This window comes from Ictidomys tridecemlineatus, chromosome 3, assembly GCF_052094955.1.
Source record: "Ictidomys tridecemlineatus isolate mIctTri1 chromosome 3, mIctTri1.hap1, whole genome shotgun sequence".
NCBI lineage: Eukaryota > Metazoa > Chordata > Mammalia > Rodentia > Sciuridae > Ictidomys > Ictidomys tridecemlineatus.
Window position 1 is genome coordinate 18,833,303 of NC_135479.1, and position 27,015 is coordinate 18,860,317.

General features: G+C 50.9%; 1 protein-coding gene across 5 annotated transcripts; it reads left to right on the forward strand.

Moving 5' to 3' along the window:
• Positions 1–285: 285 nt before the first annotated feature.
• On the forward strand, positions 286–26,096 carry Mpp2 (MAGUK p55 scaffold protein 2). 5 transcript variants are annotated; one of them, XM_005328095.5, is made up of 13 exons: positions 286–417; positions 3,127–3,190; positions 7,851–7,969; positions 18,668–18,820; positions 18,970–19,119; positions 19,452–19,679; positions 20,404–20,535; positions 20,648–20,753; positions 20,827–20,895; positions 21,118–21,279; positions 21,838–22,040; positions 22,197–22,325; positions 23,558–26,096. In XM_005328095.5, exons 2-13 carry the CDS (start codon positions 3,160–3,162, stop codon positions 23,732–23,734), a joined length of 1,659 nt encoding a protein of 552 aa, XP_005328152.1. In that variant the 5' UTR covers positions 286–417; positions 3,127–3,159; the 3' UTR covers positions 23,735–26,096. The 5 variants fall into 5 exon arrangements, with proteins under 5 accessions (XP_005328152.1, XP_077897157.1, XP_021583993.1 ...); XM_021728318.3 differs by lacking the exon at positions 286–417 and adding an exon at positions 634–693; XM_078041031.1 differs by lacking the exon at positions 3,127–3,190 and having other exon boundaries at positions 326–417.
• The last annotated feature ends 919 nt before the right edge of the window (positions 26,097–27,015 follow it).

Genomic DNA, 27,015 nt, shown 5'->3' on the forward strand with positions numbered 1-27,015 from the left:
CTTTTCCAAATTGTGAAGCAGGATAACAAGGAAAGGTGAGTCGTACCTGGAACTGGAATGGGTCTAAGCGGTCCCATTGGGTTGTTTTCACCATCGCCCCTTTAAGGGATTCCCGGGCGCCAAGGGACACTAGTGGGTATGGGCACAATGGGAGTGGGTCCAAAGTCGTAGGTCTGAGCGGTAGCTCCTAACCATCACGTCCCCTCCCACCCACCAGCTGCTGGGAGACTACTTTCCTTGGAGTCATCCCGCCGCATCCTAATCTCCCTCCCTTCTCCTTCCCTTTTTTTGTCTCCGCCCCCTCGCGCCGAGGAGGACTTGCCGCTTTAAGAGCTCGGCTAGCGATTGACAAGCAATAAACGCTGAGCGCCCGGCTGCGCTGGAGTCGCCCGGAGCTAGGGGCTCCCCGGGGCGCAGGTAGGTGTCCCCAGGCCCCTGGGCCTGCACCCACCCTTGGACCCCTGTCTCCTTTTAGTTCTGGCTCGGCACTTGAGGCTCTATTTTCTGGGTCCAAACTCCCCGGCCCCTTCCCACAGGCCGGTGCCCTCCCTCTGCAGCCCCTGCCCCCAGGCCCTTTCTGGGACGCCCGTAGGGAGAACCAAACCCGCTGACCAATGACGCTGGCCCTCGTCCCTGCGATAGGGGCTCCGCAGAGACATCTGACACCGAGGTGGCGAGCTGCGCGGAGCTCAGGTATCCGCGATTCTTCTCCCGGGGCGGTGCGGATTGGGGGGACTTTGAGTCCCCGCATTACGTAAGAACCGCGCTGGAAACGCTTCCGGCAGTGGGGGAGCTAGACTGAGGTCGTGCAGAGTCCCCTTGCTACCCCGCCCCCCAGGAGACCAACATCTCAACCCTCTCTGGGAGGGGGTCCCGGGAAGGGGGCGCACTGCTTTCCCCGCCTCCCAGGCTGTAAAGGGGAGGGAGGTTGGGTGTGTGGGGGGCGGCTAGGGTTAAGGCCTGGGGACTTGCGGGAGAATTAGTGCCAGAAGCGAGGATCCAGGGTCAGAAAGTTAGGTCTATCTAGGGGGGTGGCGGGGAATGAAGACGGGGGTGGGGGGGCAGTCATTCAGTGACCTCATCCCCTGGTCTCCAGCGGGCGCGCAAGCAAAGAGCCTTCTTTGATGGCTCGCAACACGCCCCCCTTTCCCCAGGTCCTAGCGCCCAGCGGGTTAGGACTAGGTTCGTGGGGCAGGGGCGCTCTGATTGTAAATGTGAGCACGTCGGCCCGATCTCTCGACCCCATCAACTGGCCCTCAGTCTTGTCCAGCCCTGCCCACGACCTTTCGGTCTCCAAAACGCCTTTGTTAGTCCTTTCTCCTCCACACCTCTTTGTACGCGCATGGATGGAGGGTGGGCGGGGGGTTGAAGGAAACCTCCCCCTTTCACTGCCCGCCTGCCTCGCCTACGGACACTCTGGGGGAATGTGAATAGCTCAGAGGCAGGGGTGAGAGGGCTTCCGGGCCCAGGTTTTTGGAAGCCGAGGTGCGGATTCTCCGATGCCTGGGCCGCAGATCTTGGCACGGACCCAGGCTGTCTTGCCTGGCACTGCCGTTCTCCTGTGGGCACAGCCGCGCCCCGCCCTCTCCCGGGCTTGGGTGGGGGTGGGGCAGAGAGAGCTGACGCCGTGGGAACCGACTCCCCAGGGAGAAAACCCAAGCAGTCTGGGCCAGACTCCTGGGCTAGAGATTCCATACAGGATCCTTCCTGCCTCTTCCCACCTCCACATTCTCCCCGCTGATCCTGCATGTACCTCTATCAGGGAGAGAAGTACCAACCAGGAGAGACCTCCCCTTGCTATCTAGGAATAGGGACAGTGGGCATTGGTACCAGAGGCACTGCTGGCACAGTGGATCCTGAGCTTTTTTCCTGGCCTGAGAAATGGTTTCCTTCCTTTCCCTGAAAGCTTCTCCTATGTCCTCAAGAGCAGGTTCAGGAGGAGGGGGAACCATCCATTTCCTTTACCTGTGCAATTTCTGCCACCTGAGCACAGGTAACTGTCTCAGGCCTGGGAGAGGAATGGAGCAGAGAGGGGATTTTGAAATCAGGTAGTAGTTCCTCTGAGAAGAATCTCTTTTTTGTGTGTTTGGGGGGGAGGAGGTAAAGTTGTTGTGGCTCCCCAACCCCCAGGCCCCAGTAGGCACTCAGTCCTAAAGTGGGCACTGCCAGCTGCTTCCCCCCACTCCCCCACCCCTGCTGTGAGCCACTGCCTTCTGTTGTCATGGCAACTGGGGAATTAGGGTTTTATCCAGCAGCATATACCCAGGAAAGCAAAGGAAGGAAGAGAGTTGACCTAGCTTGGGGAGGCCCTGGGATGGGCACTGGGGCTGCAGAGTCCATGCCTAATTCTGCCCTGAGCCCCTGTTCTCCGTGTCTCAGCTCTGGGCTAAGAAAGTGAGAGGAGAGAGAAAGGAAGCCAGACAGACCTTGGGGAGTAGGATATTCTTCCTGTCAGCCAGACACAAATGTTTGGAACATCTACATCATGTTAGGCCTGGGTACTAGAGGCAAATAAAATGGACGTGGTTCTTACTCTCATGGAGCATACAGTCTGGGAACACTTGCTGCCCTGCTTTTGACTCAAATTCTGGACTATACCTACATGTCTCTCACTTAAAAAAAAAAAAAGACAGATAGTAGGCAGAAACACTATTTTTTTGCTGTTTGTGTGTGTTATTGGGTATTGAACTCAAGGGTGCTGTATCACTGAGCTACCTCCCTAGCCTTTAAAAATAATTTTTTTTTTTTGAGAGAGGTCTAGCCAAGTTACACAGGCTGGCCTTAAACTTGGTCCTCCTATCTCAGTCTCCTGAATTGCTGGGATTACACAATGTGCACCACCAGAAACACTATTTTTTAAGAGTAATAAAACCCAGATTTTTATTGTTGCTGTCTATTAGCTTTGTGACCCTGAGCAAATCATTAACTTCTCTGATCCTCCCGGTCCCCTCTTCCTCATGCATGGGCATGTAATCCACTCTTCTTGCCTCCCAGGGAGCTTGGGATATCTGTTGTTAACCAGTTCCCAGTTTCTGAGCAGTGTCCTCTCCCTACTTTGGGGATGTTCCTGAAGGGGGTCCCTTTCCTACTCCCTGTACCTTCTCATCCTCCTCTCTCCCCCTCCAGGAGAAACATTTCAGAGCCCTTGCTGATCTCACCATGCCAGTTGCTGCCACCAACTCTGAGTCTGGTAAGAAGTGGGTGAGGCTGTCAGCTAATTTCAGTAGTTCAGAGGTTGCCAGGCAAAGATTTGGGGGTGGTAACAGCAATCAGACACTTCCACAGCTACTCCCCCAAACACTCACCCATTCATTCTGGGCATCTCCTCTCTGTGATAGGATAGAAGAAAGGAGGAATAAAACCTTCCCCTGCCCAAGGGAGGGCTGGAGACGGTACAATTCATCTTTGGGGAGGGCAGGAGTGCATGTTCCAGATACAATTCTCATATTATTGCTGGAGGGCAATGGCAGGAGGCAAGGCTGGTTAGAGAAGTGCCCTCAAGAAGTGGCCTAGGAACTAAGGCTTAGAAATGGCTTGGGGATAAAGGGACTGTAATGGCACAGTGGTGCCATGACCTCTAGACCAGCATGGGCTGAAGGTGGAGAAGATAGGGGTATAGGAAACTGTAAATGAAGGGGCAAGAATACCAGGTCAGGATGTCTGGACATGGTTCTGTAGGAGGTTTCAGGGTAAGGGAGTGGGCTGCTCAAACTGGGAGAGGCCAGGAGCCAACTGCCGAACCCCAAGGAGCCTGATTTTCCTCTTTTGCAAAGAATTGATGTGAAACAGAGGAGAACATGTTCCTGTGAGCAGCATTCACAATTATGCTGCTGCTGCTGCTGCTGCTGCTGCTGCTGCTGCTGAATTGTTTGTTATGACATTGATCTTGTGCCTTGATTCAGTCACCTTTCTTTGGTGACTTGTTTTTCCTATGATGAGGTGATAGGACAAGATCTTAACTTTTATGGGTCCTAGATCTCTCAGAATCTGATGACAGCAATGGGCCCTCTCCATAGACATGTTCTTTCATGTCCCAAATTTGCATTTTACTCCAGGGGCTTGTGGATCCCCTTGAGTGCATTCAGGGACCCACCAGATTATGTTCCCTGTGCTAGAAGCTGTCTAAGGGGCCTGGCAACTGCCTGCAAGCTCTGGTTTTGCTCTGAGTTATCTGAATCTCCCCCTGCTTGGATGCCTCCAGTGTAGCTCCTTCCTTGCCCTGTGTCCTTCTGTTCACTCTGCAAGATGTTTTGGGGTTCCCACTTTGCTTAGAATAACTCCTAGTGTGAAGGGAGTTTGGGTAGCAACCAGAACCTACCCTGTGATACCCTTGTCGCCTAGGAAAGGCTTCTTCTCCATGCAGTGGAGGGACTGTAGGAATGTCTCAGTTTCTATAGCCTTGGAGGGCTCAGTGCCTCTATCTCCTGTCCAGCCTGCTGGCTCCCTGAGCTTTCCCTCTGCTTCAGTCTGCCCGAGCCCTACTTGTAAGCAGCTTAGGGGTTAATTAAACTTATCCCTGAGCCTGTGATTAAAGGCCTTTCAATCTGGGGCTGCCCAGTAAACCCATTAATAGTGCCCAGCAGGGAAATAAAGGGAGGAGCAGGCCCAACAACTAAGCTTCCCTGCTTCTGGTCACTTGATGGAAGCATGGTGGGGACAAAGTGTAGGACTCAGGGGTATGGGTGTGGGACCTGCTTTCTCAAAGGACTTCTGAGGTCTCTGATCTCCTGGATGTGGTGCCATGGGCTGCTTCTGGCTTCTTATATCCAAGACAAGAAGTACAGACTGCTTCTCTTCCCAGAACCAGCCCTCTGCCACCACTCCAGGCTCTGTTAGCCCCTGACCTCAAAAATTTAATGTTGGATTTTACACCTTATCATCTGGTGGTCATTATATTTCCCATGGAACTGACAGAGAGAGAGCTGTGCCCCACCTCAGAGGTCAAGCTTCCTTCCCCTTCTCCCTTCCTTCCCTGGGACATCCCTGCTTGTGTTCTGCAGAGGGTGAAACTAGCAAGGTTCTTCTCCCACCCTTTCCTGCAGGCCCATATGGTCCTTGGCATTTGGGAGGAAACAGAACAGTGTATTCCTCTTGCAGAGAGACCCCACCTCTACTTTGAGTTAAGGCGAGGAGCCCTTTTCCTGAGGGTTGGGGTGAGTTGGGAGGTGTGTGGGCAATGATACAGGCTGAGAGTTTAGAGATCTTGCCCCTGACCTGCAGCCTTGCTTTCTTTCCCCTTCACCAGACTCCCTCCTTTCTTTGAATCAAGGCAAGGATCCAGGACTGCTTTCAGGTTGAGCTGTCCCTTTAAATTTCTCTCAACCTGGGTTACTGTCCTATGTGTAATCCTGCCTGCTGCCATGGCAACCAGGGGTGCAAGGGGACCTGGTGCCACTCCTCAGGGAATGGCTGACTGGTGGCTGCAGCACCTCCCTGGTGGTGGTCTCAGGGGTACTAGAACTTTAGAGGAATGGGGCAGTGGACTGCAGTAACTTCCAAGTCCCTCCCTTCTGTCCACCCTTATTTCTGCTGCATGAACATGCATTCACCTTTTCCTTCCCTTCGTTCCAAGATGCCTGACTGGCCTCCTGGGCAGCACCCCTCATCCTGAGGCCCAGCTAATGGGAGATGGGGAGGGAGGGAAGCTACATGTGAGGCAGGCTCAGGAGGGCTTGAGGCTTCCCTGCCCCGGCGGTGACCCCTCTCCAGAGCGGACAGCAGGAATGGTCGACTGCAAATGAGGGGCTTTTGGGTTGAGGTATCTGCCTCATGTCACTACCTCCAGGAAGAGGACCGAGTTCTTCCCGGGGGCTTCCTTTGACTAAAGGGGTCATAGGGTCTGGAGAAAGGGCATAGGAAATAGGGCCTGGAGAAGGGACAGAGAGCAGCGGTCAGAAGGCTCAGGGAGGAGGAGGCATAGGGTGTATTAGAAGGACTTCCAGAAAAGAAGGATTTAGGAACAGCATGGGGCCAAGACCCCTCTGCCCACAGGCTGGGAGGCGAGGGTCTCTGGCACTGTACCAGTCCCAATGTCCCAATGGGCATCATACTGATCCCGTGGACCCCCAAACCTTCTCTTAGCTGCCGCCTCCTCACTTCCAGTGATACTTAATATTGGGGATCAGGCCAGCCGAAGGGTGACTCTCTCTTGCCACCTCCCTCCTCCCACCAGTCACCGCCCCTTCCCACTCGGCAGCGCCCGGGGTTTTGGCCAATGAGCTAGCCGGTCGGGGCGGCAAAGCCTTGCTATTGGCTGATTCTTCAGCGCTCCTCGAGTCCCGCCTTCACCAGCGCAGCCCGGGTCTGGCCGGGAAGGCTGCTGGGGCGGCAGCGGCGTGAGAGGCTACTCTGGGAGCCCAGAGCGGGGTCGCCATGGCTGGCAGCCCAGGCAGCGGGGCCTCTTTGGAGGGGATATCCCTGAGCTCCTCTGAGGAAGCGGAACTCCAGAGGGAAGGTAGGGAGAGATGGAGCGGGGAGACCTGGGGGGAAGCCGGCCCCTTAACTCATCCTCCCCTTCGTGGGTTTTGGGGCATCTAAAGGGGGGTGCCCTAGGAACGGGCTCCTGGGAGCCTGAAAGTTCTGGGAGCTCGGCCCTCAGGAGAACTGGCCTAGGCAAGGGACACCACCTCCCCTGACTCAGTCCCCAGCCTTAGCTGGCATGACTAGTGTTGGTGGATCGCTGGCTTCTGAGCCCTCACGGATGCCAAGTCCAGGCCTGGACAGGATCTGGAGAGCAGGCTCCCAAGTTGTTTCTGGAGAAGATGGAAAAGAGGAGCAAGAAGGGGATGCTAGCCCAGGAGTCCCTGAGCCATCTTGCCCGGTTCAGCGCACCCTCCTGCCACCCCCAGTACTTCCTGAAGGAGGAGAGGACTGACAAGAGTGTTGAGGGATCTACCCCTCTCCTCCAGGGCTTGGGTGCTGCTATGCAGATGTAGGCGTGGGTGGCAGGGTGACAGAGTAATGATACCCTGTGCCCATCTCTGCCCCCAGCTGGGCACACTCCACATCTTTTTTCCTTCTCCTGGAACTTGCTATAGCCTGTAGCTACTACCTCTAGAAGTGGGTGAAAGCAGCCCTCACTTCAGATATTGATGACCATTGCTGTGGTCCAGCTTCAGGTGTTCTCCTGCCCATCCCATGCTGAGTGCTCATTCTTAGGATGACTTGGTCTGACCTCTTCCCTTGGGTATATATTGTCATCCCAGGTCTTAGGGTGCCTGTTTCCTCAGCTTCTGACAATATTCTAGGCCTTTGCTTTGACTTATCCATGTTAATTTCTCTGTGATTACAGATCATTGTCTATCAGACCCAAAGGGAAAGACTGAGGCCAATGAGGGTCAGTGATTTGTGCAATGCCATACTGAATTAGTGGTCCCCCCAGGACTGGATGCCACATTGGCCTGGCCTCCTGAATGGTTGCCTGCTTGACTTTAGGCCTATACTCAGGGACAGGCTGTCTCTCTTGTTCCTGAGCCTGCCCGTGGCAGGTGACTGAGTCCTGAGGTTTCAACCCATCCAGAGGTTGAATGAGGAGCCTGTGGTTCTCTGTTTCAGGGCAGAATCTGGAACCTTATTCCTTTTCTCTCCCCCACCTCAGAGTCCACTTTCTGTTGCCTGGAACCTTCTGCCTGCCAGGATGGTCTTACCCAGGGTGGAAAGAATAGGCCAAGAGAACTGTCTCCTGCCCCTAGTTCCTCTGTTTCAGGCATTCAAGGCTTAGGGTGCCAATGCAGCAGGAAGGGAGGGCTGGCTTCTGTAGGAGTGGAGGTGGGAGGAGGTATCATGGTATGTTGGGATCTTTTGTGCCCAGTCTGTACCTGAGTGTCTCACTGCCTGCCTCCTCCCCACAGCCATGCAGCAAGTCTTGGACAACCTAGGATCTCTCCCCAATGCCACGGGGGCTGCGGAGCTAGACCTGATCTTCCTTCGAGGCATTATGGAAAGTCCCATAGTCAGATCCCTGGCCAAGGTACAGTGCTCCAGGGAGGTGGGCATAAGGGCACTGGGAATGGGACATGTGGCACAAGAGGCCCCAAAGGGGTGTGTGGAAAACATCACATCCCAGTGATGACCCTGAGGCTGCAGGTAAAGAAGATGCCCCCACACCTGGCCAGTGAATGTGTAGATAAATGTTGGTGACTGTCATCTTGTGGGGGGCCTGATTTGAGGGGGAGGTGAGCATGCCTGTGGCTTGTAATCTCCACAGTTCTCCTTGCCCATTTCTCTGCCTTTGGGTGTTTGCGTAGGTGTATCAGATGGGAGAGTCATTAGAAGGGAAAATTATAATACAGTTTGTTAATGGCCATGCTAGAGACAGATGCACAGCATTCTGGGTGGGAGGGAGTATGGAAAATAGGTGCCTAACGGAGTCTGGGAGGCAAGGGCTGCAGAGGATTCTTGGAAGAAGGGCCCCCTTGGCCAAGTGTGGAATGAGAGGAGGGGTGGGCATCCTGGGCCCCCCGGGAAGAGCTTGAGCAGAAACACAGGGGTGAGAGGGAGTTGGAAGTGTGCGGGGGACTGAGTGCTGGTGTGCTGCTGGAGCCCCAGGCAGAGACAAAGGAAGTGAGCTGTGGAGATGGTGGCAGGTTGTGCAGGGCACCGGAGACCATGCCAGGAATACAGCATCAAGGAGGCTTTGTGTGCTTTAAGCAGGGGGGTGATGGCGGCATAGGGGTGTGTAGGAGCATCCCTTTGACAGCCATATGGAGGACAGTTGGAAGGTCACATCTGGAGTGGCAGAGTCCAGCTAGGGTCCATGTGGTAGTTCAAGTTGGAGATATTGAGAGACATGTGGAGCTGAGGTGACAGAGCTCCATGGAAACCAGGAGGTGGGGTGGGGTGGCAGCTCTGCCACAGGGAGGAGGACCAGCGAGCCTTCAGCTGAGGGAGCAGGCATGGGCGGCAGGAGAGATACTTCCTGTCCCAGGCAGAGGTGAGGTTCAGAGGATGCCTGTGGCCAGCTTAGAGGCGAAGGTAGGTATTGTAAGAAATCAGGCCTCCTACCTAGATTTCTCCATGATTTCTTCCCATAGTGTGGGAAGACTGAGGCAGTCCCCTTCAGTGAATGGTGGCAGGGGTGACAGGAAGTCAGCGAAGACAGTGATGAGGGGAGAAGGCAGTACAGCTAGGTGGAGGGTTTTCTACAGGGCAGAGGAAGGGCCTCTGTCACAGGCTGGCTGTGGCTGGCCTCCGTGCAGCTGTGGAAGAAGACCACGTCCTGCTGGAGGGAGCAAGCTGCTGCATGGGACGCTGTGTCCCTGGGACACAGCCTGGACATATTATTGTCTGTGAAGGTCCCCAGAGGTTGTTAAGAGCAGGTGAAGAGAAGCCAGAAAACTGATCTCATTGGAGGAAACAGGAGAAAGGCTGCTTTTCATTCAGTGACCCAGGAATTATATGCACTTATCCAAAATAAAAGCAAAGAATTATGCACATTTCAAACATTGAGAATGTAAGCTCCACAGGGCAGGGGTATTTGTTTGGTTCACTGCTGCGTCCTCAGAGCCTGAGATGGTGCTTGGTGCACAGTGGGTGCTCACTGAATGTGTTCAATGAGCCCTGAAAAGAATATAGCAAACTTCTAGGCACCCATCTCCAAGAGGGTAATATCAGCCATAGAGGCTTTGGAGTTCTCTCTCTCTGTCTATCTCTCTCCCTTTCTCTCTCTTTCTTCTGGGGATTGAACCCAGAGGCACTCTATCCTGAGCTATATTCCCAGACCTTTTTTTGTTTTGTAATAGAGTGTCTCTAAATTGTCAAGGCTGGACTCAAACTTGCGATCCTCTTTCCTCAACCTCGGAGATCACTGGGATTACAGGTGTGTGCCACCACACCTGGCTGCTCTTTGTTTTTTTAAGAAATAAAAAGTATGATACTGTCAACACCTCCTTTTCTCTTGTTTCCATTGCTTCCCTTCCCTAAGGGTAAACACTAGCTAGAGATTGACAATGTCATTTCGGACTGTTTGCTATTCTTGCCTACATTTGTGTTTAGCCACAAACAATATACCCTTGTTATTTGCATGTTTAAACTTTATATAAATGGGATAACAATATAAGCTGCTTGTTTTTGAGATTTCTCATTCATACAGTCATATAGTTATTGCCATAATTATAGATAGATTAATTTTCACTGTCAGGTGTTATCCTAATTTATTAATAGAGCCCAGTTTATTTATTGGTTCCCCTGCCAAGAAGTAGCTACATTGTTACTTATTTTCCTCTAATAAGGACAGCACAGCGGTAACAACCTCCTGTCCATCTGTTTCTGCACATGTGTGAGTTTCTCTAAGGTGGACCCCTGGCATTTGACTTGCTGAATATGTGGATATTTGAACCTTAACGTCTGAAACCCAGGGGACAGACCCAGAAAGCTGAGGGTTCTGAAAGAAAGTCAAGTCTGGCAGGAAGATCATAAATCCAGTGAGTTGGCTGTAGACAGCAGGTGGAATCCCTGGCAGGTGGCTGGCATCTGGGAGGACTGACATGGATCTAACAGCAGGTTTCCCAATAGCAGGCAAGGCCAAGGTGAGGAATCCAAAGCAGGTGACATTCAGAAATCTAGAAAAAAATTATTATCTGTGGAGACTCCTGCCAGTGGAGAGTAATGGGAAGGCAATATATGAACTAATCCACGTGAGATAATGAGGAAAGAACATGGAGTTTAGAATCCAAAGACTCACTGATTGGCTGTGTAACTTTAGTATGTCTGTCAACCTCTCTGAACCTTGGTTATTTCCTTTGAGAAGCAGAGAGAATTATGCTTAGCTCTCAGAGTCATGGTGGAGCTGGTGGAGGTCATAGATTTGACAGTGCTTTTTAAACCATCAAGAGTTGTTGTCCTGTATCCCGGTGTAGTGGCACATTCTTGTAATCCCAGGACTTGGGAGGCCAAGGCAGGAGGATTGCAAATTTGTGGCCAGGCTCAGCTAGGCCCTAAGCAACTTAAAGAGATCCTGTCTCAAAATAAAAAATAAAAAAGGGCTGAGGATGTAGCTCAGTGGTAAAGCTTCTGCGGTTAATCCCCAGTACCAAAAAAAAAAAAATAATAATAAGTTATGCTATGTTCTTAGCCATGGATCTGAATTCCTCATGAGGGCTCCAGGCCTGAGGTGAGGCTGGGGTAGAAGAACTGGCAGAGCAAGCCAAGGCCCTTGGAGAATGCATCTTGGAAGGTCACTAAGATAGAGACTAACAGAGGGACATGACCATGATTTAGTTCTCATGTTTTTGGGGGCTGGTCATGTGGTTTTTCTGCTCTAGGTCTGCTCAGCAAGTTCTGGGTGGCCGAGAGTGGCCTCACCCACATGTCCCGTGTCTTAGCAGAGAAGGCTGCAGCATCTGGCCAGGCCTTGCTCCTTAGGAGGGTAGCCTCTGCTTCTTCATGTGGTGGTCTCCCTAGCAAGGGAAGCTAATTCCTGCCTCACAAGCACCTGCCCAACCTCTGCTTGCATCACATTTGCTAAGGTCTCATGGGTCACCTTTGTCAAACCTAGACGGGAGAGTTCCTTCACTTTCTGGCACACCTTCTGTCTCCTCAGCTTGCATCATATGGAACTTCATTCAGTTTTTGAATCATTTAATTAGGAGCCAGTGTTTCAAATAAGAATTCCCTGTCTTCTGCCAAGATGATCAGAGGGGTTGGAGCAGGAGGGTGGAGGGGAAAGCTTTGCAAAGAAATACCGTGTATACCTTCCTCCATTGCAGCCTGCTGAGGGCTCTGGATCGGGATGCTGCAGAGCTGGGCACAGGTGATGTCTCTACCTCTAACTACCTGCTCTGCTGCAGAGGATTTTCAGAGAATGAACCACTTGGTGACCACAGGAATTCAAACCACCCTCCTATTCTGGTGCTTCTAATAATTGCAGTGTGTGCATAGATCACTTAAGTGAATATTAAGGACATCTTAGCAAAATACTACTGAGTAAAAAAAATAGTAGGTGAAATAATTGCTCACTTAGTAATAAGTGAAAAAAATCAGGCCTTCCAGGATTTTATGTATATAGCATGATTTCCCTTTTTTTAAAGGTTAAAAATAGCTAAAAACTGGGCAGGGGTTGTGGCTCAGTGGTAGAGTGCTTGCCTAGCATGCGTGAGGCACTGGGTTTGATTCCCGGAACCACATAAAAATAAACAAATAAAAGAAAGTTATTGTGTCCATCTACAACTAAAAAATATATTTAAAAAAATAGCTAAAAACTATATTAATTTCAGGAATACATAGAATACATACAGATACAGTAAAATTTACACAGGAAGCCTGAGAACAATGAACACAGGGAATGAAGATGGTGGTTTCTGTGAGCTGGGAATGGTGGTGGTGGTTAGGTATAGGATATTGTGAAGAGCCTTGTTTTTGATTTGGGAAGTGGGTTCTTAGATCCTTGTTATGTTTTAAAAAATAATCTAATTCAATACCAACTACCTACCAAGGAATCATATACAAGCCCAATGATGAGAACATATCATGAACCCAGGATTGTAATTAATCCAATTCTGAGTTTTCAAATTCCCTAAAATTGTGATACCTGCTGGGTGTTTTCAGTTCTGGTCAGCCAGCTGTTTAGATCAGCCTGCTGAAGGGTTTGCTTTGTGTTTGTATGATTCAGTGTTTTTGCTTTTTGGCACTGGGGATTGATCCCAGGGGTGCTTTACCACTAAGCAACATTCCCAGTCCCCTTCCCCCTTTTTAAATTTTGAGACAGGTCTCATTAAGTTGCTTAGGGCCTCTCTAAATTGCTGAGGCTGGCCTTGAACCTGTGATCCTCCTGCCTCAGCATCCCAAGTCTCTGGGATTACAGGCATGTGCCACGACTCTCACTACTCCCAGTATGATCCAATGTTAAAGTTTCCTCTGGGCTGTGAAGGTTGATCTTGGAGAGCTGTATTTTTGTGTCTGTGGGTAAGACGTTCAGGAGTAGCCAAAGGGGAGTAATGGAGCAGCCTTTGTTGGGCTGGGAGAAGGTGGGGAGGGGCAGTCATTAAGTCAAAGATTGAGGATATGCAAGTTAGGAGGCACCTGGCTTCCCTCTTGGTCAAGTGAGTCTTCTCTGGAAACTTGTCCTCCCTCCATCCATGGAACAGAAGGTGCTAACGCCAAAATAGGCAACCTCTCTAATGTTTACCTCAGGATCCCTGGGCCTGAGCTGGCTTCCATTAACCCCAAAGAGCCCTGCTAGGGTTGCCATGGTGAGATCATTAGTACCTGAGTGCTGTCTTTGTTCATTCTCTAAACTTGGTTCTTGGGGCCTCAGATTTCCAGCACTGGCCTGGGCACAATGGTGATGAAGAACCCCGGAAGCCTCCATCTTTCACTCAGGGGCTCCTTTGGGCCATGCTGTGCTCAATGACTGTAGATTATATACGGGCTCTGGGGAAGAGCAATGCTTTGATGCTTGTTCTTGTCCCAGGCACTAGTCCTTCGTCCCTTCACTTATTTGTTTCTCCCCAGCAGGAACACTCTGCTCAGCTAGGCAGAAGATGGTTTAGGTTGCTGCTGAGCCACCAAGGCTGTGTTCTCCTGGCCCATTTTGGGGAAGAGAAGGTAGAAAGGATCCAGCCTTTGTTGAGCACCTGCTGTGTGCTGACCACTGTGTCTATCTCACTGAATCCTCCCGGATTACTATGAGGCGTTATTAAACTGTCCCTATCTTGAGATGAGCCTGATGATGCACTCCTGTAGCCCTAGCTACTGGGAAAGCTGAGGCAGGAAGATCTCTGGGGCCCAAGAGTTCCAGGCCAGATTGGGCAACATGGCCAGACCCTATCTCCAAAAAACAAAACAAAAAAACATCAAACAAACCCCAGAAAACTCTCTGTCTCATGGGCTTAAAAAAACATTATGGTAAATTTCAAAAATGTATCCTGAACCCCCATCATTCATTACCCCACTTTAGCATTTAGCAACTCACAGACAATCTCATTTCATTGAAGCCCTCCCTCTCAAATATAATATTATTTTATCTATAAATATTTTAGTGTCTGAATAAAAAATAAGAATTCTTTTTAAAAAGTCACACTACCATTATTACATCTAGAACACTCAACAGTGATTTTCTTCTGGATTTTTAACAAATGGTTTTGGCACATGTGGATAGTCATTTTGAAAGATACCAAAGTGGATCCATACCTCACACCATTCATCAGAATAAACTCCAAGTGGATCAGGGATCTAAATGGGAAAATATGTGTCCTAGAAGAAAATATAATTCTGTATATAAGGAAAACATCCCCCACCTTTAAAAACTATGTGTAGAAATTCAGAAGCTTTAAAGGTTAATAAATTCAACCACGTAAAGCTATTTTTTAAAGAAAAAAAGATTTTTTTTAGCATGGCAAAAACACCATAAGCAGAGTCAAAAGACAAAAGAGAAGCTGGGGGAAATGATGTGCACAAATAAAGGGCTAATCTTCTCAATATAGAGAGAACATTTTAAAATGAGAAGAAGAAAAAACCAAATAGAAAAATTGGCAAAAGACACAAACAGACAGTTCACAGAAAAAGATGTACAGATGGTCCTTAAACATATGAAGAGATGCTCGGCTTCCCTCGTAACAAGCAAAATGCAAATTGAACCCCACTGAGAGATCATTTCTCATCCATGTGACTGGCAGGCATTCAAAGGTTTGATCAGCACTGATGGTGAGCTGCAGGAAAATCTCCCAAACAATGCTGGTGAGAGGGAAAATCAGAGGGGAATTTGTCAGTATCTAAGAAAACTGCACATATATTTACTGCTTGATCCAGGGAGACTTCTAGTAATTTACGTGGAAGATCTTCTCCACAGGTACAGAGCACCATGCCACTGTTACACACCACAGCATGATTTGCAATAGAAAAATATTAGGAGCAGGCTGGGGTTGTGGCTCAGTGGTAGAGCACTTGCCTAGCATGTGTGAGTCCCTGGGTTCAATTCTCAGCACCACATGTCCACTACAACTAAAAATATTTTTTAAAAGATTGGGAGCAACCTAAATACTCATAGAGACTGGTTGAATATATTGTAGGACTCCAGTCATACAACAGAGTCAAATACAATAATTAATAAAAATAAGCTGGGTGTGGTAGCACACGCCTGTAATCCCAATAACTTGGGAGGTTGAAGCAGGAGCATTGCAAGTTAAAGATTAGCCTCAGCAACTTATAGAGGCCCTAAGCAACTCAGTGAGACTTTGTCTCAAAAAATAAAAAATGGGACATGGCTCAGTGGCAAGTCCCCAGGATCAAAGTAATAGTAATAATAGAGGAATCTGCCCCCACCCCACCCCATGTAGTGCTGTGGCATGATTTCTAGCTCACATTATTAAATAAAAAACCAGACAACAATCTAAATAAATTAAACAACCAAACAACCAAAGCCACATGATATTAACGAGTGTATACAGTGTTCTACCTTTTATGTAAAAAAAAAAAGAAAAAAGAAACAGAATAAATAAATAATAAAGAAATGAAAATGATTACCTTGCTGGGCATGGTGACCCACTTCTGTAATCCCAGCAGCTCAGGAGGCTGGAGGAGGATTGAGAGTTCAAAGCCAGCCTCGGCAAAAGTGGGGTGCTAAGCAACTCAGTGACACCCTGTCTCTAAATGAAATACAAAATAGGGCTGGGGATGTGGCTCAGTGGTCAAGTGCCCCTGAGTTCAATCCCTGGTACCCACCCCCCAAAACAAAAAACCAAACAAACAAAAAGATTACCTCTAGAGTTTGAGGGTGAATGGGGAAAAGGGGCTAAGGAAGGAATTGCTACTTCTTTGAGTTTACTTTTAATATGGATTTGAAATTTGAACCCTGTATATGCTATACATGTTTAGAAAATAAAATTATATATTAAAAATGATAAAAGCAAACTCTAAAATTAAGTTCAGATAAGTATACATATCTGTATATTACATTGTGCTAATCAAACAGAAAAAGGAAAAGGAGTCATGTATGTCTAGAAAGAACAAATAAATTTTAAAAAAGCAAAGAAAAAGGAATTAATTTAAGTAACCTTGTCGACAGTGTTCTGATGTACACGATGAGTGGGATGTATTCTAGGGCTGTAGTGGTATTTAATAGAGTAGCCAGTAGCTATGTGTGACTATTCAAATACTTTGAATGCTTGCTAAGATTTCAATGTTTGTGTCCCCTCCAAAATTCATGTTGAAATTTTATCCTCAATGCAATGGTATCAGGAGGCGAGGTCATTAGGAGGTGGTTAAGTCACAACCACCTAATATCATTCATGGGTGATATTAGCTGCCTTGTAAAAGGGCTAGAGGGTATTAACTAGGTCCTTTTGCCCTTCCACCTTCTGCCATGTGAGTATATGTGAGAATTCCCTCACCAGACATCAAATTCTAGCACTTTGACCTTGACTTGGACTTCCCAGTCTCCAGAACCGTAAGAAGTAAATTTCTATCATTCATAAATTACTAAGCCTCAGGCGTTTTTTTTTTGTTATAGAAGAAAAATTAACTAAGATAATACTTAAATTAACTAACATGCCTAAATAAAACTTTTAGTTCCTCAGTTATAGCAGCCACATTTCAAATGTTCCCTAGCCACAAGTGGACAGCAGAGATCTAGAACATTTCTCTTAGTGTAACTTAGTGGTATTCTGAGGACAAAGAAAACTGCAGGTAAATCTTGATTTTTACTGAGTAGATTTGTGATAGGCAATTCTGAAACTTTCTTGAATTTTGAAGGACAGAACAATTAAGTAAATGGATGGGTGTTATTGAAATACGTTGACACTGAAGGAGAAAGGAGATGCAAATGGATTGGGGGAAAATGAGAGAAATCCTGTAGAGTTTGATTTTAATCGAAGCTATCAGTATCAGCTAATGTCTGCCAAAGAAACAGTGTCCCAGAAGCAGCCAGTACCTCTTTCTGAATTCCATTTCCTGTCAATCTATCTCGGAGAAACTAATGATTCCAGACCTGGGAAAGGGAAAGTATAAAGTGAGCTGTGCCCAGAAGGGAAGAAGGGGCTCAAGGACTGATGGGCACCTGTCCATGGGATGCAGGTGTGTATGGGGCTCCCCCTCCTGGACAAATTTGGGATGAATTAAGCCAATGAAGATGTGGAGGTAATGGGCTAGAACACTGAGAAAAAGAATGTACAATAACTCAGAGGGATGGAGAAAGAGGTGGGGAGGGGGGAGAAGGAAGAGCACTTTCTTATAGTAGAATAACAATTAATTAATGTGGATGGGTGATGGAGTTAGGTGATCACAATTTTGCAACTCATAGTAGGATAATTGAGTCAGGAAAGGATCTTAAATGGAGGCTTAATTCGCTAGTGAGGGATTGTTGGTTTCCAGGTATGGGAGAGACAAGGTCACCTCTATAGAACTCTTACTAAAATGATTACCTTAACGCGAATCATGAGGAAAAAAATCAGAAGAACTTCAGTTGTGGAACAGTCTACAAACTACTGGCCCAGACTTTTTAAAAATGTCCCGAAAATCTAACAAATTGGAATTTGTTCTAGATTCAAGGAGAGCTGACTATAGTGGCACATGTCTGTAATACCAGTGACTCGGGAGGCTAGGGCAGGAGGATTGCAAGTTCAAGACCAGCTTCAGCAACGTAGTGAGGCCCTAAGGACATAGTGAGACCCTGTCTCAAAATAAAACATTAAAAAAAAGAACTGGGGATGTAGCTCAGTGGTTAAGAGACCCTGGGTTCAATCCTTGGTACCACAGTCAATTAATCAATCAATCAATCAATCAATCAATTGATAAATTAAAGAAGAATAAAAAGATATTCAACACATGATCCTTGATTGGATCCTGGATCAGAAAAAAATAAAATCATAAGGGGACAACAGTGAACACTGAATATGGACTGTCTATTAGATAATGTTTTGTCAATGTATCAATGATAGAATGTCTTTGTGTGGAAATGCCATCGTGGTTTATGGAGCAGAATGTTTTGGTTTTGAGAAGTGCATGAGGAAGTGCTTTGAGATGAAGTGACTTCAACTAGTGTTCAAATGAATCAGAATAGAAAAATGGCCTTCATATGTATGTCAAAAATGGACCTACTTTGTCCCCAACCCACTCAACACAACTCCCCTCACTGGCTGGTCACTGGGGAAGGCTTCCTATTCTCTTTTCAGAGCACCTTGTCGTGGAGCCCAGAGTCCGTAGAGCGGCAAGCAGGTGCAAGGCCCTCACCTGGCACCATGGACTGATTTCTTGTCTCCTCCCTCATTAGGAGCACTGGAAACCCAAGTTCAAGTCCCAGGGATCTTGGGGATGTTAATCTATATCCTTATCTTCCTCACCTGGGCTCCAGGGTCTCCAAGGTCTCTCCCAAGAAGTGATCCTTGAACTCAAACACCTGTAGGGTCTTGGGAGATGGGGACAGTGTCATGATTTTTGATGACACTTTGTGTCAAGGGAATGGAATAAAAGTTTGTCCTGCAGATTCTCCGTCCCCTAAATTGAGCCCTCAACATCTGGGAGGAGAAAGAAGAAAGCAGGAAATGCACGTGTGCCAAGTGTGCTGTGTGGAGCTATGCAGGAGGAGCTGGAGTTGATCTCTCAGGCTAAGCCAGGATTTGGGGCTAGTAGCTGGGAAGGGACTGGAGCCTGGAACCTAGGGTTGGGGGGTACTGCTTGGCACCCCAAGGCTTCTGGGGAAATGGTCAGTCTCACGTGTTTTTGTCCTCACCCCTAGGCCCATGAGAGGTTGGAGGAGACAAAGCTGGAAGCCGTGAGGGACAACAACCTGGAGCTGGTTCAGGAGATCCTGCGGGACCTGGCGCAGCTGGCAGAGCAGAGCAGCACAGCCGCAGAGCTGGCCCGCATCCTTCAGGAGCCCCACTTCCAGGTTTCTGGCTGCTGGGGCTAGTGGTGGACTAGGAGGGTGTCAAATAGGGCGTGCCCCTGGGAAGGGAACTGGCAGGAAGTTGGAACTGGGATGGGAAGGGACCACAGGGCTTTGCCCCATTGTCCTTCCTCTTCCCATCACATCTCCAGTCCCTCCTGGAGACGCATGACTCAGTAGCCTCAAAGACCTATGAGACACCACCTCCCAGCCCTGGCTTGGACCCTACGTTCAGCAACCAGCCGGTCCCTCCTGATGCCGTGCGTATGGTGGGCATCCGCAAGACTGCAGGAGAGCATCTGGTAAGGGTGACAGGGTGGGCCCCAGGCGGGTCTGGTGGGGCAGGGATTCAGAATAACTAGTGGGGGAAAAGAAAGGGCAGGTGAGGGCTGAAGAGGAAGATGGGCTCAGCTTTGCCCAGAAAGGACCTCGTAGACCCAGGAGCCACAGACCCTGTGCATAGGCCCCTCGTGGACTGTGTCAGTGCCTTTGATAAGTGAACAGAAGGATAGGAGAGGACTGTGAAGGCGGGTGGGCGGGTAGAGCCAGCAGTGGAAGGCCCATCAGGAGACCCATTTGAATATTCTGACTCAGAGCAGGGGGAGCCTTATCATACACACCCTCTGTCCCACAGGGCGTGACATTCCGTGTGGAAGGTGGCGAGTTGGTGATCGCTCGCATTCTGCACGGGGGCATGGTGGCCCAACAAGGCCTGCTGCATGTGGGTGACATAATCAAGGAGGTGAATGGGCAGCCGGTGGGCAGTGACCCCCGCGCACTACAGGAGCTTCTCCGCAGCGCCAGCGGCAGTGTCATCCTCAAGATTCTGCCCAGTTACCAGGAGCCCCATCTACCCCGCCAGGTGGGCCCGTCTGCCTAACACCCCAACCCACAAAAGACCCAAGGGGTGGCTGGGTCTTTTCCAAGTGATCCCCGCCCCCCCAGCTTTCAGGGATGCAGTTTCTCCTCTCCAACCTGTTTTGAGGCAAAATAGACAGTGGGACCTGCGTGCCATCCATGTGGAGCCTCTGTGTGTTGTGCATGTGCATGAGCTCATGGGTTTACAGACATTATGCTTAGGCACTCCGCGCATGTGCAGCAGACTGTGCATCTACAGTTCGGATACCTGAGTGTACAAGTGAGCGCCTGCGTCTGGTGCACAATATTGTGTAAGGCTTGGGTCCTGGACAATTGCTTCCTGGTTGGCAGAGTGTGAAGATCTGTCTGCTCTGCCCAGGTCCCCTGTCAGTCCTCTACCTCTGTCAGCCAGAGCCCTCTCCTCCAAGGAGGAGGGGTGGATGCAGGGTTAGGAGCCTGGGTCTTCTGTTCTGGTGATCCTGCCTCCTCAGTCTGAAGGCCTGCCCGAGCAGTTTCCGCATTCCTTAATCTGAGCCTTAGTTCTAGATGTGAGGAGAGGTGTGGACCAGGAGAACAGCCAGGCAGGCCTGGAGGCATGGCTCCTCTGGGGGGCAATGCCAGCCTCTCGGGTTTTTGTGAAGGGAGGGGGGTAGACATGTCCTATACCCATGCCAACAGAGCCTTTCCTGGCTCCTTCCTTTGACCCTTCACCCATTCCCGGGGCCCAGGTATTTGTGAAATGCCACTTTGACTATGACCCGGCCCGAGACAGCCTCATCCCCTGCAAGGAGGCAGGCCTTCGTTTCAACGCTGGGGATTTGCTTCAGATCGTAAACCAGGACGACGCCAACTGGTGGCAGGTGAGCCGCGGGCGCTCCTGCAGTGTCTCCAGGTATGGTGTGTGGGGAGGAGGTGAGGGCACAGAGGGGGTCCCTCTGGCTCAGACAGGTCGTTGGCTCACGTCCATTTCAGGCATGCCACGTGGAAGGGGGCAGTGCCGGCCTCATCCCCAGCCAGCTGCTGGAGGAGAAGCGGAAAGCGTTTGTCAAGCGGGACCTGGAGCTGACACCCACCTCAGGTAGGAGCTCCCCCATCCTCCTAGAGCCCCATTATGGTCCTGCCTGCCTTACTCACCCATCTCCCTTGGCCAGGGACCCTGTGCGGCAGCCTTTCAGGAAAGAAAAAGAAGCGAATGATGTATTTGACCACCAAGAATGCAGGTGGGTATCAGTGTCCCCCTCCTTGTCCTCCTCGAACATGACAAATCCCCCAGGGACTTGTAAATATGTTCTGGCTCAGACGCTGCCCACCTGTCCCTGGGCCCTGCCTGGTTCACCCTTTCTTCCCTTGTCCAGAGCTCTTTTATCCTTGACCTCCAAGAGCTCTGTCCCTGCCTGCCCCATGATGCAACCTGTTGAGCAGTGCCATCTCCCTCTGTCCAGAGTTTGACCGCCACGAGCTGCTCATTTATGAGGAGGTGGCCCGTATGCCCCCATTCCGCCGGAAAACCCTGGTGCTGATTGGGGCTCAGGGTGTGGGCCGGCGCAGCCTGAAGAACAAGCTCATCATGTGGGATCCAGATCGCTATGGTACCACAGTGCCCTGTAAGTAGGAGCTGGGCCCTGCTGGGTGAGCGCCAGGAGCAGGGGCTGTGCTGGGGGTCCCACCTGGGACCAAAGTTCATCAGCACCAGGACAGGTGGTACCTCTGGGTGTGAGCTGTAGGGTGTGCGCCCTCTGTGGGTGAATAAGGGGAACTGCAATTCAGGAGAGCTGAAAAAGGTGTCCTACCAACTCTTTCCCTTGCTAAGGGTTGTGGGGGGAAAAAAGTGAGTGTCCAGCCCCGTGAAACAGGGATCTGAGCTGTGTGTGGCCTGTGGCAGGAGGGTTTCCTAATACATAACCAGTGTGTTGTTGAAAGCTGCAGGCTCCCAGAGGCAAGGACAGTACTGACTGCAGGTCTGTTTAGCCCTTGGGGTGTCTTTGTGTTGCACATTGCCCTCTATGGGCTCCAGCTGTGAGCACTAGGTTGGACTAGGTGCTCTCTGAAGGTCCTGTGTGTATGTTTGTGTGGGAAGTTGTAGTGAGGGTTTCTCCGTGTGCACTGTGTGTCTGAGGTGGTGTGGCCTGCCTGTGCCCATTCAGCCCTTCCTCCCCACCCAGACACATCCCGAAGGCCTAAGGACTCAGAGCGGGAAGGCCAGGGCTACAGTTTTGTGTCCCGCGGGGAAATGGAAGCCGACATCCGTGCAGGGCGTTACCTGGAACATGGAGAGTATGAGGGCAACCTGTATGGCACACGAATCGACTCCATCCAGGGGGTGGTCGCCACCGGCAAGGTGTGCGTGCTGGATGTCAACCCCCAGGTACCGCCTGGCCTGCTCCTTCCCAGCCTGCTGACAGAACCCCATGACCTCCTTTCTTGCCCGTTCTCAGGTGCCCACCCCTAGTCACCCTGGAAACCCTTCCTGTTACCAGGACGCATGTGGGGATATTCTCCCCACCTTCTTCTTCTTCTGCAGGCAGTGAAGGTGCTGAGGACAGCTGAGTTTGTCCCTTACGTCGTATTCATCGAGGCTCCTGACTTTGAGACCCTGCGGGCCATGAACCGGGCCGCGTTGGAGAGTGGAGTGTCCACCAAGCAGCTCACGGTGAGGGGCTCTGAGGTGTGGTGGGAGGGGTCTGAAGGCTTCCTGGTGGTGGGGATGGGCTCAACTGGTGCAGAGAAGGAGATGGCCACCTATGTTGTCAGGGAGGTGGGACTTTTGATGCTTGGTTGGTAGATATGGAACAGGAGGTCTGAGAGAAAATGAAGTGCCGTCTCAGAGTGGGCCAGGGACACAGCTAGCCTGGGGCAGAGGAGCTTCTGATTCTAGGCCCACTGCTTGGTCCACTCTACAGGAACAGAGTGGGGCCCAAAGGAAGTTCCAGAGGGCCAGTGGAAGATCTGTGGGGCAGAGGTGGGCTCAGTGTGGGTCTGGGGGTGCTTACAGCTGGGGAAGGCGGAAGGGAGGGAGGAAGCCAGAGGTGGACAGTGGCTGGAGGGATGAGTTAGCAGAGGGAGCAGGAGGGCCTGGAGAAGAGGCTCACCTGCCTGGTGTGGCCGACTGCAGGGCACTCCACTTTCCAGGAGGGTAGAGTTGCAGAACTCTGAGCTCAGGCGTCCCTCTGCTGGCCACACTTGGTATTGCAGCTCTCGGGCCTGGAGTCAGCACTGCTGGTCTCAGGAGAGGTTGCCTCCAGTAGGGCTCCATCCTGCTGATGGTCCCTGGGGGAGCTCTGGGCCTTCCCTTGGCCCTTGCTCTGGGAACCTCTTGCTTCTAACAAATGTGGCCACGTGGAGCTTCTGGGATACAGTTGGCTTCTTCTTAATTTAAGTCAGTTGTTCAGTTCCCTCCCCCATCCCTGCCTGGCTCTCAGAGTCTAGGGTTGGAGTTGCCCTGGTACCACTTGTGCCAGGTGTATACCCTGGTACCATTTCTCCTGCCACATGGGTAAGGGGGCCTGATCAGACTGGGGAGAGCATTGACAGGGGAGGCAGGCAGACCCTGCTGGGCTGTGTACCTCAGTTTTCTCCATTTTAAACAGGAGATTATTAATCTTTGCTACCTTGCAGCAGAGATGATGTGGGTGGTAAAATGCTCAGTTCTGTGCTTGGCACTTACTAAAAATTATTTCCTGCTTTCCTTCCGCTTACCCATCTGACCACGGTCTCACGAGAGCTTCTTGGGGTGTTCAGGAAGGGGCTCCCACTTTCTTGGCCACGGAATCCATTCCTCTGTGATGGGTTTTGGGGAGGGAGTAGGCTGGAGACCCCCTTGATGATGGGGATGAGTTGTGGCAACTGATCAGCTCTCATTTCCCTCCCCCTTCTGCCTGGCAGGAGGCAGACTTGAGACGGACTGTGGAGGAGAGCAGCCGCATCCAGAGGGGATATGGCCACTACTTTGACCTCAGCTTGGTCAACAGTAACCTGGAAAGGACCTTCCGGGAGCTCCAGGCTGCCATGGAGAAGCTGCGCACGGAGCCCCAGTGGGTGCCTGTCAGCTGGGTGTACTGAACCTCCACCTGGACCTTGTTCCCCCTGAGCAGTGACCCAGAACCTAAAACCACCCCTTCCCCACCTATGACCCCCAGCCACGATCCTCAGCTCCCGTCCTTGGTCTCTGACTTTCCCCAGATAACAGCTCCCAGCGGGCCCTAAGCCTGGCTTCGGCGCAGAGGCGAGCACTGCCAGGGAGGTGGGTGTTCATGGGGCACCTCTGTGCCCAGGTGCTGCCCACTCCCAATGTCCATTGGCCACCAGATATCCCTCTCTAGGGGCCAAGCTGTGCCCAGGAGTGTGTTAGAACAACCTCCATATTGCTTAGTCTAGAGAATAGAAAAGTCGATTGGAACCAATTGGCCGTAGGTACATTGCCCCCTGTCACCCCTGGGCACCTTTGCTCCTCTGGTCTAGTCACACCTCTCCTATTCTTGGGCTTCTCCCATTTCTCACCCCTAGTCCTAGGAGCCGGCCTTGGGCTGTTCCCAAGTGGCCAGGGGAGCCACTGGCAGCCAGGCAGGCCTGGGCAGTGGTGCCAGTCGGGGCCATCGTGGAGGCTGGAGGAGCCAAAATGTGAGCCAAAATGTGAGCCAGTGGCCGCAGCTGGGCCACACACTCTCAGCTCCCTTAGAAAAGGGTAGGGTCCCAGGAGGGGATGCTGCCCTGTCCCCCCCTCATCCACAGCTTCTCACTGCCGAGGTCTCTCCACAGACTTCTCCAATGTCCTCCTGGCAGGTCTGCCCTGCTCCCCAAAGTGCAAGGCTGGCAGGGGCCGCAGGCTCAGCCCAGATTGCAGGGGAGGGGTCGGTGAAGGACTGGACCCCATGACAAGGAGCCTGCTCTACTCCCCGTGGCCCAAGGCAGGGACACATTGTGATCACTGTCCACGACCTCTTCCCATTTTGGTCTCTTTCTGGCTAGGCCCAGATGGCCCACTCGCATCAGGCTTGCCTGGGTTGCAGGGCTGAGGAGGGGCTGTGAGCACAGGCTTGGCCAAGGACGGGTGGCTCTAGCAGCTCCCCAGGAGTGCCATTCCCACTCTGCTCTGTGCAGCCTGTCATTCCACATGCTGCGGTGCCTGCTCTGTGTCTCTGGCCCTGTTGTGTATGAGTGTGAGACTTGGTTTGGGGGAAGGGGAGGCAAAGGGTTCTTTTCTTGGGGGGCGGGAGAGGTTACTCTTTGGGGTCTCTTAATGGGGGTTTCCCCATCAGCTCTCATTTCTTATGAGGCCCTTGTTCTAGACTCCAGAGCCTTGGCCCTTCCCAGATGTCTTCCTCCACTTTCCTATTGTCCCCCTATCCTAAATGCCACCCTCTAGTCCTTAGGGAGGGCAGTTTTGTAAAATAGAATTCCTTTTATGGAAAGACTCCTGTCCTAGATGTCCACAGGCATCTCATCCGTCATTCTTCCCTTCATTCCTCCCTGAGGTGAGCCCGTCCTCACAGGGGACACCCCAGGAGCCCCCTGCACCAGCCTCCCGATTCTTCTGAGTGTCTAGTCAGTCTTTACTGCAGTGTCAGCCAAAGCTGGCCCTGAACCACTGTGTGCCCATTTCCTAGGGAAGGGGAGGGAGAATAAACAGAATATTTATTACAAATGTTAGAAATATATTTATTATATTAGGAATCTCATTTGCATTTGCATAGATACACAAATGAGATGTCAAGGTTAAGGCTCTCGAATCTCATTTGCATAGCTCTGCACACACTATGCAGTCATCTTTGTACTCTTTCCCCCTTTAGTCGTGTCCTTTTCATCCTTGACTCAGCCTCCCTTGCAACACCCTCACCCTCATCCTAAGGTGACTGGGAGTGGGAGGACAATGGGGTATTTTTCCTGAGGACTTGAGGCCCTGGAGTTATTTGCCAGTTCCCACCTCCCCTGGGGGGTCTGGAGGTGGAGGCAAGGAAGGATGTGCTTGGCAGCTGCCCCCTCACTGAAAGACCATGCCAGAGAGCTGGCCCCTGGCCCCTGGCCCCTTCCTGTGTGTCTCCTGTGCATGCTCAAGAGGCAGGGCTGGGTCCCTCCTCTGAAGCCTCCTACCACCCTTGATGAGCGCCCTGCTCCATGACTCTTTGGGACACCCAGCAGGTGGGAGCAGAGGCTGGGAGATCCTTGGTTCACCTGGCACAAGGCCAGGGTTGGGTTGGAACAGGTGTACATGTCCCCCAATTTAGCTCTGTGACTCTGTCCTGCCTCCTCCCATGTGGACTCTTATGTTTGGGGAAGCTGAAGAGAATATAGACCCTGCCCCCCATGGTCCACACATCGTCCCAGCCCAGTTACCCTTCCTCTGTCCCCTCCCTCAACCATCCAATTCTCAAATTTTTCTCTCTGTTTTTCTTTCTTTTTTTCTTTGATTAAATGTGAAAGCAAATGCTTCTGGGCTCGTCAGTCTTTGGCTGGGTTGGGTGGATGGCAGAAGGCGAGGGCTGGGAGCACAGCACAGAGGATTCCTGCCTCTGTCCATTCCCCAGAAGATGCTCCTTCTAAATGCTTGTGCCTGGGAGTCTGTGAGCATTCAGGGGGCCAAACGACTCAGGGACTCCATGGCTGGTCCATGTGGCTCTACTCAGAAGCTGTGTGCCCTTCAGCAGGCCCCTCTACCTCTCTGGTTCATCTTTTGTGAAGGTGCCATGGACTCCCAGCGGTAACACTAGAATTTGTCCCAGGTGCTGAACACAGGGACGAAGGTGACTGAAATGTCACCCAGTATGGCAAATCCATCAGGGCTGGGGGGGGGGGTGTCAGTATTCTTTCTGGGATGCTTCTCTTCTAATCATCATGGAGGATTCTCCAAGGAGGCTTTGGTTGCTTTTGTCTGTGATGGCAAAATGTGGATCCAGCCTCTCCTTGGATTTCTCCAAAGTACCACTCACACTGGGTCAAGGGTAGGGCCAACTTAGCTGGTGATTTGGGGGCAGCCATAGGGCCTTAGAACACCCACACCCACCTCAGCTCTGATGAGAATTTAGCATTGTTTAATAAACACCCCAATTCTGAAGTGCCCTGGCCCTTCCCAGCGCGAAAGATGTTTTCCTGGCCAAGCTTTCTCTTTGAGTCCCTTGCCTCCTGCCATGTTGCTGGGCCTTCCCCCTTTCTTCTCTGGTTCCTGGGTACCTTGTCTCCTAAGCTGCCCCTGGAAACTCCCTCTCTCTCTGTCTCTTTCTCCACTTTCCCATCCCCAAACCCTATGGCACTGAGGTTTGAACCCAAGGACACTTTACCACTGACCTACATTCCCAGTCCTTTGAAATTTTATTTTGAGACGGTTTCGCTAAATTGCCAAGCTGGCC

Bases quoted from the DNA above. Each gene is read 5' to 3' on its own strand.
- Mpp2 (XM_021728321.3), top strand. From the start codon at position 6,373: ATGGCTGGCAGCCCAGGCAGCGGGGCCTCTTTGGAGGGGATATCCCTG. The intron at 7,970-18,667 runs GTACAGTGCTCC...CCTCACCCCTAG, and splicing joins TAGTCAGATCCCTGGCCAAG to GCCCATGAGAGGTTGGAGGA. The intron at 22,041-22,196 runs GTACCGCCTGGC...CTTCTTCTGCAG, and splicing joins TGCTGGATGTCAACCCCCAG to GCAGTGAAGGTGCTGAGGAC.